The 14,525-nt window shown below is 40.8% G+C and overlaps 1 protein-coding gene and 1 pseudogene across 1 annotated transcript in view; both read right to left on the bottom strand.

Moving 5' to 3' along the window:
- Positions 1 to 3,728, bottom strand: part of SLC10A6 (solute carrier family 10 (sodium/bile acid cotransporter), member 6) — a 68,435-nt gene extending 64,707 nt beyond the window's left edge. The window contains exon 1 of the mRNA XM_006885321.1: positions 3,352 to 3,728. Within this exon, the coding sequence (XP_006885383.1) occupies positions 3,352 to 3,728 (377 nt within the window). The remainder of the gene's footprint in view (positions 1 to 3,351) is intronic.
- Positions 3,729 to 10,260: 6,532 nt separating this feature from the next.
- LOC102864559 lies at positions 10,261 to 10,638 on the bottom strand (annotated as a pseudogene).
- Between the last annotated feature and the right edge of the window lie 3,887 nt (positions 10,639 to 14,525).

Below are 14,525 nucleotides of genomic sequence, written 5' to 3'. Positions count from 1 at the left end.
AGTGCTCAAACATGTGGCAAGGCCTAGCTAGTCAGATAAGTCAAGTTCAGCCTGGGGACAGGGTAATTCTTAAGCTTCTTCATATATATTCACAAATTACTTCTTAGAATAATTACAATGAAGGATAATATATCCTTATATAAAAGTAGAGGAGATAGCCTAAGGCCAGGTGTGCTGTTCTTACTGCTTGAGGGGAAAAAAAATTTTTTTTAGAAAAGCCATTAATGTAGTTAGAGAATGAACAGTCCATTTTGACTGCTGACCAGGAATACTTAAGGAATTAATGGGAAATAAACTTGGAAAAGTAGATTAGACCAGGCTTAACAGTTTCTACCCAATTTAGTGGGTATTGAGAAGCCTTTATATGTGTTCATTTTCTCCTCTTAATACCATGAAGGAAACAGTATCACCTCCATTCCAGGAAATGTGCCCCTGGTCGTTATTCAAATGCAGGCAGTTTGCTTCCAAAGTTGCCATAGTTGCTTGAGGAAAGATACAGCAACTTGCTTCTGTAAAAGATTACAGCTTTGAAAACTCTGTAAGACTGTTCTACTCTGTCCTACAGGTTAACTATAAATACAGAAACTGTCTCAAGCATGTTGATTTTAAAAAGCCTATTGTCAGTTACCCACAGGGAATAGAAACAGAATACAAGATCTGTAAGGCAAGGGAAAGGGAAGTACATGGTGGTTCCCTGGAGAGAGCAAAACCTCAATTTCCTCATTTCCGAAATGAATATCATGTGCTAAATGCTCTTGTGTTTTAGAAAATATTTAAGATACAAAGGATTCATCACTTAATGGTTATTTTTATTTTAAAATTATTATTGTTGATAATCTATTGAAAAGATATGTAGTAAACTTGGATACTGTTCCACTCAAAGCTATTGAATTTTCTATTTTCAATTTTAACAGAGAAATAGACTATATAATTAATATAATAATAATAATTAATATATTTTAATAACTCATATATCTTTATTCTTTTGAAAATATATTCCATTCTCATTTAAAAATTTCACTTCAACAATTTCTTTTTTTGTTTGTGTGTGTATAACTAAAATTATTATGTCATAAATACTCGTGTTGTTTTTGTTGAGTACCATAGAGTCAGAACCAACCCATAGCTGACCACTCAGTGGGTTGTCAGAGGCAGTTACTCTCTCAGGAGGAGATTGCCCATCCTTCTCCAGCGGAACAGCTGGTGGCCTCAAGCTGCGTGCCTTCAGGATTGCAGCGCAGCTTCTTGCCACTAGAAAAAAAAAATCATTTTGACCCAACTTTATAAACTAATATTTAAGGATTATATGGGCTAAATCATTTAACCAAAGTCAAATCTAACTAAGGATAGAGTTAACAAATGAAGGGGAAAGATTTATTTTGAGTAGACTTTCTATTCATTGGTGTTTTTATGATAATGTTGACTCACAAGAAATAAAAGTAATACATTTCTATCCTGTTACAATGTTGGTGAATAAGAAATAAAAATAATGTTCTGTTTTCCAGAGCAAAAAAAAAAAATATGTTAGACCATTTTTGCTTAAAGATTTATGATCCTTCTCAAAAGATCTAGTTTTGCTGTAAATGACATGAAAAAAAAAGTCTACATTGTGGACTGATATAAAACAGATGTGAATTCAAATCTGAATTCGACTACATTTATTTGTAGCATTTAGAAAACTACTTAGCCGAGTTGAGTCACAGTTTTCTCAATTGTAAAGCTCCAAGTAATTACTAAAAAAAAATTTATGAACACCAAGAAAGAGAATATATATGGAATTATCTATCCCTTGTCTATCAAGGTACGTAATGAGTATTACTATATTGAGTATTTATTTTATACTGACACATAAATTTGATGTAAGATATGTTTATCATTTCCCAATTGTCACGTTAATGATAAAATTTATTGAGTTTGAATTGGAATGTAGAACATTAGTCTTTTTATGGTGTGATAAAAAGCTCACAAAATGAACTTTAATGAGTGCATAATTGCAGACTTTTATTATAGAAATTAATTATTAGTCTGCATGGTATGAACTCATTCAAACTTTGTCAGTAAAATATTTTCTATATGCTAAATAATCACAAAATTATACCTACTGACTCTAGTGTTACTTCCCAGTCCAGTTATCATCTCTGATTCATTTACTCATTGTAGAATAAATCTTAACTAAATTACACGACACATTTTAAATTACACCACAGATTTTACTTTGTACATGATTCTATCTCTAGGTAAGAGGTGAAGTTGTTTGTTTGTTTGTTTGCAAATAAGGAAGGATTCCAAAAAGTCCCCTGGTCATTTTAGTCCTTTTAGTCCCCTCAATACTGACCTCTCTCTCTCTCCTTCTTCATCAAAGCATATACACCTCAAAATACATGATTGATGAATAAAGATAAAAGAAACAAACAAAAAGCCCTCAAATCTACCTCCATTAAGTCGATTCCAACTCATAGCAACTCCAAAGGACAGATGGATTTCCAAGCCGGTAGATCTTTATTGAAGCAGCTGGCCACATCTTTCTCCCACAGAGTGCTTAGAACCCGACCAACTAACCATGTAAGTACTGCGCCTCCTAAGCTTCTTATTCAATGAGAGATAAAATGTAATGGCTCCAAATGGCATTTACACCATAACTGATAATAAGGTAACTGACTAGACCGAAAAGAACGGGCTTCTAGCAGTGAATTTCCAGCATCTGAAAAGCAGTAAGAAAGAATATTTTCAATCATGGGAGCCTTCATATTGCTCCCCTATCCAAACTCATAGGGAACCATCAGAACTTAAAACAGATGCCTCTAAAACTCCCTTTAATGATTTCATACCACAGATATAAATAAGGCTTACTGATTAGAATGAGCAAAGGTGTCTTAGGCTGGTTGCCCCACCACCATCACCATAACTGGTACCAAGCCATTACCTTTCCTGGGATTCTCAGTCTGTGTTCTGGGAAGTTATGAAGCCATGACTACTATTAATAGTGCCCTTGATGCTAACTACGCATTCATGTTTAGGGTGAGGTGGAAATCTGTCACCACTTACACTTACACTTACACTTACAGCTGAGAAGATTGTTGCAGAAATAATAAAGAAATTAATAATAAAGAAGATTGTTGCCAGTAGCACAGAGGAGAATCACAACAACGTACACTTTGAGCTCAGAAAGCAAGTCTTCCCGTGGCTGAACAAATGTCTGTCAAACACGTCCCACTAGAACCTCTCCCGCGAGGTCTGCAGAGTTTTAAGCATAGATTTCCCGTTGGTCGACTCAGTTACACCCGACCCAACACCCTCACTCAAAGGAAGCAAAATCAGGGAGAGATTGCTGAACCTTGTCAGGTAACTTACCTGAGATCCATATCTCCATCCACCCATAAGGTGAAAATGTTAGAGATGGTACCCCCTGGACAGCATCCCATAATGAGAACAGCCACAGCTTGGATTGACTTCAGAGAGAAACAGATGGCCAGGAGGTAGGCTGTGAGAGGCATGAGCCCAAACTGGCAGAGAAGTCCCACTGCAATGCCCCAGGGTCTCCTGATGTGCGAGCATAGCTTTCGGATATCCACAGAACATCCCAAAGAGAATGTGATCAGGCCCACCATCAAGACCGACACCACTGTGAAAACCAGTTCCAGGTTCCCATGTTCCTCCAGCCCCCTTTGCAACTCCTCCTCCGAACTGTTGGCAGGACAGGCTGTACTGCTGGAACAATTCGTTGTCATCTCCTCATCTCCTTAAGACAGCATCACAAATGAATATCTGCAGTTGACGGTCGAGCAGGTCTATCCTGCCACATTTTGTAACAAAGAGACACGTGGAGAAGCATCTCAATGGCTATTGGTCAGCCGGGTGATTCCTTTGTAATCTGATCAATTAATTCATGAGTAACATTATGAAAGTAATTATCATGATCCCTAAACTTATAATAAACTCTGGTAAGTAAGGCTTTCTACTTCACCCCTGAGTATTCAAATGAAATGAGACAAACAAACTTGCGGAGCGGAGTCACTCGGCTATGTCGTCAGCATCACATTATGTTCCAGGAAATGAGATTGAAAGCCAAAATACCATTTCTCTGAATTCAGTGGGGATTTCAGAGAGCCAGGATGCGGGACTTTGCAGAGAAAAAGGCTAAGTCTGGAAAAAACAGGTGATTAAACTAGAGCCACACCTCTCAGCAGTAGCAAAGCATTTCTGTTGGAAACAGTCAAACAAAAGGAAACCAGTTAAGGAAATGTTAGGAGGGACAAGTTGTCATTTCAAGACAGCTTTGGAGTTAGTCCCACGGTTTGTCTTCTTTCAATTTCTATTAGAATTTGTAGCCAGTAATTAAACACGTGCACGAATAATGTAGTATTAAGTGCATGATTGTGTCTCATGAAACATGTGAAAACTCATTTCACATCTTAAATATTTCAAAGAAGCTCTCACTTTCTTTCAGAGACTAGCGTCTTCTTTAAGATGCTCCACCCCTGAGACTTCTGGCAAAGGCTCAGAATCCCACAAGGAAGTGAAGTCAAGAGCTTGGTCTAGTGTGTCTGGAGGCAGGGTCTGGATCAGCCTTTACCCACAAAGCCCGCAGGGGCCCTGGTGCATTTCTAGCTAGACAACTTTGACGAAACCAAACAAGGAAAACGTGGTTCCATGAAACTAAACCTCCAAAAGACAAGAACCACGCCCTTTCCCACAGAGCTGGTGACAAGGCACACTTTGTGAATGCCTTTCTACCTGTCTTAAAAGGAATTCTACACATGCATTGTTTGTTTTGGGGTTAGCCAATTCTTTTCCATGACAAAATGCTCTGGGCATGTTTAACATATAAAACCTCAAGTGGAATACAAATGTAAAATAAAATTTAACTATTTGAATAAGAATAAACTTGCTTAAGCAAACATACCCTAGAAGTTTGCTGGAGGTCAGCAGAGGTTAGCAAAATGGCCTGTGGCTGCCAGCTCTTATCTTCCAACTGAGAAAAACACAGCATTTGCAACAAACTTTGAGGTGCTGTCAGAAGATATTCTAAGACTATCTACATTGCATTTATTGTAAGGCCTAGTGGAGAATTTGGTAGTAAGTCAAGAAATTCAAGTACTCCCTGTCTGAGTAATGCAGAGATGTGGACAGGGTGCAGAGGAATGAAAAAGGGAGACAACTAACCTTTTCTGAGCAGGATAGGTGTTAGAGTGATAGAGACATGATAGGTGTTTTATACATAAGCTATAGTTCCTAAGAAAACAGAAGTTTTATTTACTCATTTAATATACTGCTTCTCTGGATAGTGTCTGGTGAGAGTCAGCATATGATTTGTTATGTGAATTTTCACTGACAATAAAAAAAATTAGATGCACACTCATGTTTATCGAGGCTTTGTTCACAATAGCAAGGAGTTGGAAACAACCTAAGTGCCCATCAACAAACGAATGGATGGAGAAGCTGTGGTATATTCACGCAATGGAATACTATGCTGCATTGAAAAACAAGGAACTCATGCAATATTATTCGAAATGGGTGACCCTGGAGGACATTATGCTGAGTGAAGTATCTGAGCCACAAAAGGACAATTGCTACATGGTGCCACTGTTGTAAAACAGGACTGACCTCGGGGTTGGGGGGAGACTGAGAAAGATGGGTTCAACAATGTGTACTGCATTGAAACAGATGAGGGAGAAAACTGTTTAAAAGGGATATGTGATTAGGTATTTTTGTCATGACAGGAGCCAGAGTGAAGGCTGCATAGTGGAGTGGACCTGGGGGAGAGATTGTTTAACAATGAAAGAATTTTTCTTTTACTTTTCCAAGAGGGGAGTGTAATGGGGAACGGGTTGGAAGGAAAGAAAAGGGCAACAATGAATTAATGGAAATCCAGTCTCTGTAAATTTTCATTGAAATTAATCATAAAAATTTTTTTTTTCAAAATTAGAAGTTCAGGGCAGTACACCTTCTGTATTCCAGGAAGTCATCTGAATGGCCCTTCAAACGATGGATATTTAGGCTCATTATACACCTCCATTCCTAAGGCAATGTGACAGGAACATTTGGATTTGGATTTGCTTGCTACTCAATAGTTGATCAATAAGGAGGCTCAGCTCAGCTCAGTTCATTTCTGTCAAGTCAGAACCAATTTGTAACTGACGCTTCACTGAGTTTCTAAGGTTGTAAACCATAAGGGAAGATACTGACCATCTTGGAGCCACTAGTGGATTTGAACCTCTGGAGTTACATGACCACTGATTGGGTTATCAGCACAACTCCATATGGACTAAACCACCAGACCTCTCCTAGCTGTGGCCTCTAGGAGCCTGGGGGAGAATAAACTTGCTTAAGCAAACATACCCTAGAAGTTTGCTGGAGGTCAGCAGAGGTTAGCAAAATGGCCTGCGCCTGCCAGTTCTTATCTTACAACTCAGAACAAAACAGCATTTGCAGTTGGGAGAATGCTGATATTTTAGCCATTTCCCATTTGAAATTCAGTTAGTAGAATTTCTCAAATGGATCAGATGGTTCGATCTAAAGTCCTCTGGCAGGAAAATATTACAAATGTCAATTAGTCATCATGAAAGAAAAGACTAGACCTGTAATAAATTCTTCTGCATACATTCACCCTGCCACGGAGTGATGCTGGGCACAATGGCTGAGTGTGTGCACTATGTTTGTGAGAAACCAGAAGGGAAGGAGCCTTGTGAGCCAATGCTTGAACACTGCTATGCTGGGTGTGGAGATGTGGTTAGCATGGGTATAGTGGCCATGGGTAAGTGTTCATCAAACTGGACAGGACAAATTAATAATATTCAAAAGATCTCAACAGAAAAAAAATAGCACCTGAAATCAGGACCTACCAGTGGATGGATCAAACTTTCCAAATTTCTCTATATTTAAGGCTGCAAAATAGACTTCTTTGAAATAAGAAAATTCCTACTGTTCATGGTAAATTTGTGAAGGGTATTACAAATACAAGAGCCTATATTAGCATATAGGAGACTGCATCAGAGAGCGGGACAATGAATAAGGATGACAGAAGAAGAATCAATGCCTTTGAGCTGTGGTGCAAGTAAGTATATTGATTATACCATGGACTGCCAAGAGAACAAATGGGTTTGTCCTAGAGAGGGTAAAGCCAGGTTCTTCTCTGGAGGCAAAGAATTTGAAACTTCATCTCACATACTTTGGGAATGTTGTGTGGAGGGACCAGTCCTTGGAGAAGGAAGAAGTCCTTAGAAGGGTGGAGGATCCTCACAGAAAAGGAAGACCCTGGATTGAGATGGATTGACACAATGACTGTGACAATGAAATCAAGTGCGTCAGTGTTGGTGAGGTTGGCTTAATAGGGCAAAGTTCAGATCCTATGTCTTTCACTATGAGACATAGCAGACTAGATGGCACATAACAACAATAACAAGTGGCCTAGACTAATCAACAACCTATGTTATGCAGGTGACATAGTCTTGCTTGCTGAAAGTGAAGAGGACTTAAGAAGCTCTGGTGGTCTAGTGGCAAGAAGCTACACTGCAATCCCAGAGGTACATGGTTCAAATCCACCAAGTGCTCTGCTGGAGAAGGAGGGGCAATCTCCTCTTGTACCAGTCAGATCTGATTTGATGGTATACATACAAAAATTAATTTTAAAAAAATTTAAAAAAAGAAAGTGAGGAGGACTTGAAACACTTACTAGATAAGATCAAAGACTCTAGTCTTCATGCTGATTACCTCTCAACTCAAGAAGATAGAAATCCTCACAACTGGGCCAATAGGCAACAGCATGATAGATGAAGAAAAGATTGAAATTGTCAATGATTTCATCTTACTTGGATCCACATTCAACCTCTTCAGTACCATCTGTCTGGAGATCAAGAGACATGTTGCGCTGGGAAAATCTGCAGTCAGGGACCCCTCCAATGTACTGGAGAACAATGATGTCACTCTAAAGACTTAGGTGTGCTTGATTCGAGCCATAGTCTTTCCAATTAGCTGCTAAGCATCTGAAAGTTGGACATTGAATAAGGATATTAGAAAAAGAATCGATGCCTTTGAGTTCTGGTGTTGGAGAAGAGTATTGGCTATCACGTGGACTGCCAAAAGAACAAACAGATAAGTCTTGAAGAAAGTGCAGCTAAAGTTCTTTGTAGAGGAAAGGATGGCAAAGCTTCATCTCCCACGCTTTGGGCATGTTGTTAGAGGGGCTATTCCTTGGAAAGGGATATCATGTTTGGAAGGATGGAGAGTCAGCAAAAGAAAGGAAGACTGTCCATAAGATGGACTGACCCCATGACTGCAGCAATGGGCTCAGGTGTGACAGAGATGAGGAGGATGACACTGGATAGAACAAGATTCAGATCTGTTGTCATAGGGTTGTGAGTCATACTCGACTCAATGACACCCAAGAACAATAATAACAACAGTGTCCTAGTGAATAAGGAGCTGCAAGTGGTTCAAATCCTCCAGGGGCTCTATGGAAGAAAGATGGGAAGAAATCTCCTGTGTACTGACAGCCTCAAAAATCAGCAGAGTGAGCTATGAGTTGGTTCCAACATGGCAGCAATGCAGCTGAGGTTTTGGGGGCTTGATAGTTGTCATTTCCTTTTTTAAAAAGAAGAGATTAGTACGTAGGGATTAAAATTACTTAATTAGTTATGAAAAAGAACCAAATTGATAGCCCAAGCATGTTGCTGTTAGGTGTTGTTCAGCTGGTTCCAAATCATCCCAACTCCACACGTAACAGACTGATAGACAGCCCACTCCTGTGTCATCCTCAGAGTCTTTGGTATGTTTGAGTCCATTCTTGTAGCTACTGGGTCAATCCATCACATTCTTTCTAGGGTGGTGGTGGTTCTTTACTGTAGAGTCAAAACCAACCCATAGCTGACCCTACAGCAGGTTTGCAGAGGCAGTTAATCGCACAAGAGGAGATTGCCCATCCTTCCCCCACAGAGCAGCTGGTGGCCTCAGTTGTGTGTCTTTGGGATTGCTGCACAGCTTCTTGTGACTAGGTCTCCACAGAGTTGTTGTTGTTATGTGCTATTGAGTTGTTTATGACTCATAACAACCCTGTGTACAATAGCTCTGAACTCTGCCCTATCTTGAGCCAACCTCATTGTTTCTGACACACCTATACCCATTATCCCAGTCACTGAGTCAATCCATCTCATCCAGGTTTTTCTCTCTTGTGCTATCTCTTTACCTTTGCAAGTATGATGTCCCTCTCCAAGGATGGGTCCATCCTTGCAACATGCCCAAAGTATAGCAGACAAAGCCTCCAAATTCTTGCTTCCAAGAAGCAACCTGGTTTCACCCTCTCCAAGACAAACCTGTTTATTCTTCTAGCAGTCCATATATATTCAATACTCCTCTATACCACCACAACTCAAAGTCATCAATTTTTCTCTCATCTTTAGTCACTGTCTAGCTCTCTGATGCATAGCAAGTGATTGCAAAGATCATGGCCAGGGTCAGGTGCACCTTAGTCTCCAGACTGAAATCATTGCTCTTCAATACTCTGGAAAGATCCTTGACAGCAGATTTTCCCAGTGCAATTCACCTTTTAAGTTCCTGGCTGCGTGGTACCAAGAGTGTTGAATGTGGAGCCAAGCAAGCTGAAGCTGTCAGCAATCTTAATCTCTTCACCTTCTCTATCATGATGCTGCCTACTGACCCAGTGGTGAGAATCTTTGTTTTCTTGATGTTGAGCTTCAATCCCTATTGGAAATTGAGTCCTTCTGTAGCAAATGCCTCAGGTCCTCCTCACTTTCAGCAAGCAAGGTTGTGTCATCTGCATAACGCAGGTTGTTGATGAGTTTTCCTCCAATCCTCCTCATAGAGCCCAGCCTCCTGGACGATCTGCTCCCCATATAGATTGAAAAAGTATGGAGATAGAATGCATCCCTAGCATATACCTTTTACTGATTTTGAACCATGCAATGTTTCCAGATGTGTAGGCTGAGTTTAAAAGAGGCCGTGGCACTAGGGATATTATAACCAAGGTTAGATGGATCTTGACTGAAAAAAGAAAACACCAGAGGAATGTCTACTTGTGTTTCTTTTCTTTCTTTCTTTTTTTTTAATTGGCAACTAAAAAGGCAAGGTATTTTATTCATCAACATCTAACAGTGGGGAGGTTAAATACCAGTTCTCTGAAGCGGAGCGTGCTGGCGGAGCAGCCTGTGCCTGAGACATGGCTGCTCCTGGCTGCCTCAGTTGGTGCGATCCCTTTCTGTCCCCTGGGAGGGTGCAGACACTCCAGAGCAGCTGCGTTTGCGAGTCTTAGGCTGTGGCAGGGGTCCCAAAGGTCTCCTGAGAGGCGTAGACCATGTACAGGAAGCCGTCCTCGCCCTTCTCACTCTCGTACACCTCAGAGATGGGCGCGGACACGCTCACCATGCTGTGGCCGCTGACCAGCAGGAAGAAGGCCTGGTTGGGGTTGAGCTGCAGGCGCCTCCTGATGATCTTGAGGAGCTCGGTCATGTTGACATGGTCTGGCACCAGGAACTTGGACCTGTCCAGCAAGGGCAGCTGCTTCTCCCCCTTGTACCGCTCTATGATCACCGGGATCTTGGTTGGATGCTGCTCTCGGATCAGCCGGACATCTTCCGCTCTTTGTTGGAAGGTGCGGCGCTGTTTGAAGGTCTTCTCGAACGGCATGGCGAAGGCGGCGGTGGGGATTCGACTCCAGCTACAGTCACTTCCCTTGTGTTTCTTTGACTGTGCAAAGGCATTTGACTGTGTGGATCACAATAAACTCTGGCTAACTCTGAGAAGAATGGGAATCCCAAAAGAGTTGATTGTGGCCAGCCTGTACATCTGGCAGTTCTCTGTTGATATACTGTTCCAGTCATTTTTTATAACATTCAGCAGAACATTGCCTGCATGTAATATTAATTATATAATTTTCACACTCTGTCAAGTCACCTTTTTTTTTGAATGAACAAATACGGATTTTGTCTGGTCAGTTGGCGAGGTGATTGTCCTCCAGATTTCTTGGTACAGCCTGGTGAGGATGTATAGAGCAGTGTCTGTTGAAACATGTCTATTTGGTCTGCTGTCATTTCATGGGGCCTTGTTTTTTTACCAATGTCTTCTTACTATCTTGAACTTCTTCCTTCATCACCATAGGCCCTTGATCATTTGTTGTTTCATTAAATTCTTTTGTGTCAGCCAATTATTTCTGATATCATAATTCTGTGTACTTCTCCATCTTCTTTTGATGCTTCTCGGATTATTCAATATTTTGTCCATTGCATCCTTAAATATTATAACTTGAAGCCTGAATATCTTTAGTTCCTTCAGCTTAAGAAATTAATCTCTCTTGAGTTTCCAACTCCAGCTCTTTGCATATTTCAATAAAATATTTTGGGTTGTCTTCCTGTTCTGCCCTCTGAAGCCTTTGTTCAGCTCCTTAACATCTTGATTTCTTCCCTTTACTTAGGCTTCTTGGCAGACTAGTGCAATATTTAAAGTCTCTTCTAACATCCAGTTTGGCCTTTTCTTCTTCCTCATCTTTGTGGTTACCTTTTGCGTTCTTCATGCGTGAGATGCTTGATATCCTCCCACAGCTCATCTGGTCTTCCCTTGTTAGTTTTCAAGCCCTCAGGCCTGTTTCTGAGATGGTCTTTAAATTCAGGAGGGATAGACTCAAGGTCAAACTTTGACCTTGCACTGGAGAAGATTGCCCATCTTTCTCCCACAGAGCATCTGGTGAATTTGAACCATAAACTTTTGGGTTGGCAGTGCAATTCCTTACCACTAGACCACTATGGCTTGGATCAGGTGCACTTTAGTCCTCAAAGTGAATTCTTAGTCACATTGATTTCATTTAATTGTCCTGCTCATTCTGAGATAAGAATTATCATTCCCTATTCAGCTTTCTCTTGGGGAGTTCTGGTGGCCTAGTGGCAAGAAGCTGCACTACAATCCCAGAGGTACATGGTTCGAATCCACCAGATGCTCTGCTGGAGAAGAAGGGGTAATCTCTTCCAGTACCAGTCAGTGTGCATTGAGGCTCAATGTCAAGAAGACAAAGATTCTCACCACTGGACCAATTGGCAGCATCAGGATGGATGGTGAAGAGATTGAGATTGTTAACAACTTTAGTCTGCTTGGCTCCGTGGTCAACACTCTTGGCACCAGTAGGCAGGAAATAAAAAAACTTATTGCCATGGGAAAGTCTGCTGTTAGGAGCCCTCTCCAGTGTACTGAAGAGCAATGGTGTCACTCTGGAGTCTGATATAGGCTATGGTCTTTGCAATCACTTGTTATGCATCAGAGAGTTGGACAATGACCAGGAAGGATAGAAGGAGAATTGACACCTTTGAACTGTGGTGCTGGAGAAGAGTATTGAATGTACCATGGACTGCTAAGAAAACAAACAGATTCATTCTGGAGAGGGTTAAACCAGGCTACTTACTCCTTGGAGGCAAGGATTCTGGGACTTCGTCTGACATACTTTGGACATGTTGTAAGGATGGACAGGTCCTTGGAGAGGGACATCATGCTTGAGAGGATGGAGGGACAGTGCAAGAGGGGAAGACCTTCTATGAGGTGGATTGATTCAGTGACTAGGGTAATCGGGACGGGTGTATCAGAGGCAGTGTGATTGGCACAGGATAGAGCAGCGTTTAAGGCTGTTGTACATAGGGTCACTACGAGTTGCAAGCGACTCGACGGCACATAACAACAACAACAACACTCAGCTTTCTTTGCTAAAGTGTGCCTGATCCAGGCCACGTTCTTCACAACAACTTGCTATGCATCAGGGAGTTGAACAATGACTAAGGATGAGAGAAGAATTGATGCTGTTGAGTTGAGCTGGAAAAGAGCATTAAACATACCATGGACTGCCAAGAAAACAAATAGGTCTATCTTAGAGAGAGTGAAACCAAGTTTCTCTTTGGAGGCAAAGATTTTGAAGCTCCATCTCACATACTTTGGGCATGTGGCCAAGAGGGACCAGTCCTTGAAAAGAACACTATGCTTGGAAGGATGAAGGGATAGCACAGAAAAGGAAGACCCCAGATGAGATGGATTGACATGATAACTGGGGCAATGAGGGTTGGTGTATCAGAGTCAGTGACACTGGCTTAGGATAGGGCATGGGGTTGTTGGTAACTCAATAGCATATAATAAAAAAAAAACAAATTTTACTAGTGAGGAAGCATTGGCCAAAGAGAATATGTGATTTGATCAAGGTTATTTAACGGTAAAGAGGCCTTAGGTAGTATGAAGGTAGTATGAATGGTTGAGCACTGAAATCCTAATAGAAAGACTGAGCTTCCAAAGCCACTCAAAGGTACTTGTCAATTTTTTTTTCCAAAAGGTCACAAACTTCAACACTTTTAAGGAGTCTAGTTTTACTTTCCACATGGAGTCACTATGACTAGGAATGAACATCACAGCAATTGATAATATTTAGATCACCAGGAAATAGCAAAGGGAGGCTTTAAATCCCAATCCATTTCTCCGTCTACCCTCATTTCCCTGGAGCTTACTGCACTGGGAACAATGGAAAGGAAATTAGTTCATAGTGAAAGGAAGTCACTGCCTCTACGGGAAATCTTCTCTCGTGCAATTAACTGCTTCTGAAAACTCACCGGAAGGTCAGCTATGGATTAATTTCAACTTTATGGTACATAACAACTATGCCATTTTATCTTTCTTGTAGATATTACGCCTTTCAGTCACTAAATCTGTGTCAGTGATTTACACAGAGACAGTAACACCCAATCATTGTTCATTACATTTTTGTGCAATGCTTCAACAGAAATTTATTGCTTTATAAAGTATCCCTAGAGGAAGCTCTAGTGGCCTAAGGGGTTAGAAGCTGTGCTGCAATCACAATGGTACATGGTTTGAATCCACTACCTGTTCTGAGGAAGAAGGATGGCTGGTGCAATTTATTGCCTCTGAAAACTCGCTGGAGGGTCAATTGTGGGTTGGTTCAGGCTCAATGGTACACAGCAAGAATGAACGTTAGAGATGTAATTATCATCATATAACAATGACACTTCAAATCATCTGGTTTCACCTCTACAAACTACCAGCATGTGCTATTTTGTTACTCCCAATGTCTTTATGTTGACTCATTTTATCAAATTTCCGTTTCAACTACAATTTGTGGAAAGTAGCTTGGCAAAGGCCATAGGGGGTTGCACTGCTAACAGACGCGGCAAATCCCAAGTGAGACAGCAGCACCTCAGGAAAAAGATAGGCAATCTCTTCTCATGAAATTTGTAGTTTCCCAGAAACCTGATGGAAGGTCAACTATAAGTTAGTTTTGTCTCTTTGGCAATAAGTTTGAGTTGGGTTTTTTTGTTTTGTTTTTTGAGTGCTTGTAAATCTGAATTAAGCTCTGGTAGCCTAATGATAGGAGCTGTGCTGCCAGACCAAAAGCATGTAGTTCGAATCCACCAGCTGAAAAGAAAGATGGATAATATCCTCCCACGCAATTATACTGTCTCTGAAAACCTCCTGGAAGATCAACTATTAGTTGGCTCCAACTCAACGGTACATAATAATAAATCTATACCAATAAT

This window comes from Elephantulus edwardii, unplaced genomic scaffold, assembly GCF_000299155.1.
Source record: "Elephantulus edwardii isolate Elephantulus edwardi_28Jun2011 unplaced genomic scaffold, EleEdw1.0 scaffold00042, whole genome shotgun sequence".
Taxonomy (NCBI): domain Eukaryota; kingdom Metazoa; phylum Chordata; class Mammalia; order Macroscelidea; family Macroscelididae; genus Elephantulus; species Elephantulus edwardii.
Note: the sequence above shows the minus strand (reverse complement) of the source record. Positions and strands in the feature narration are given on the sequence as shown.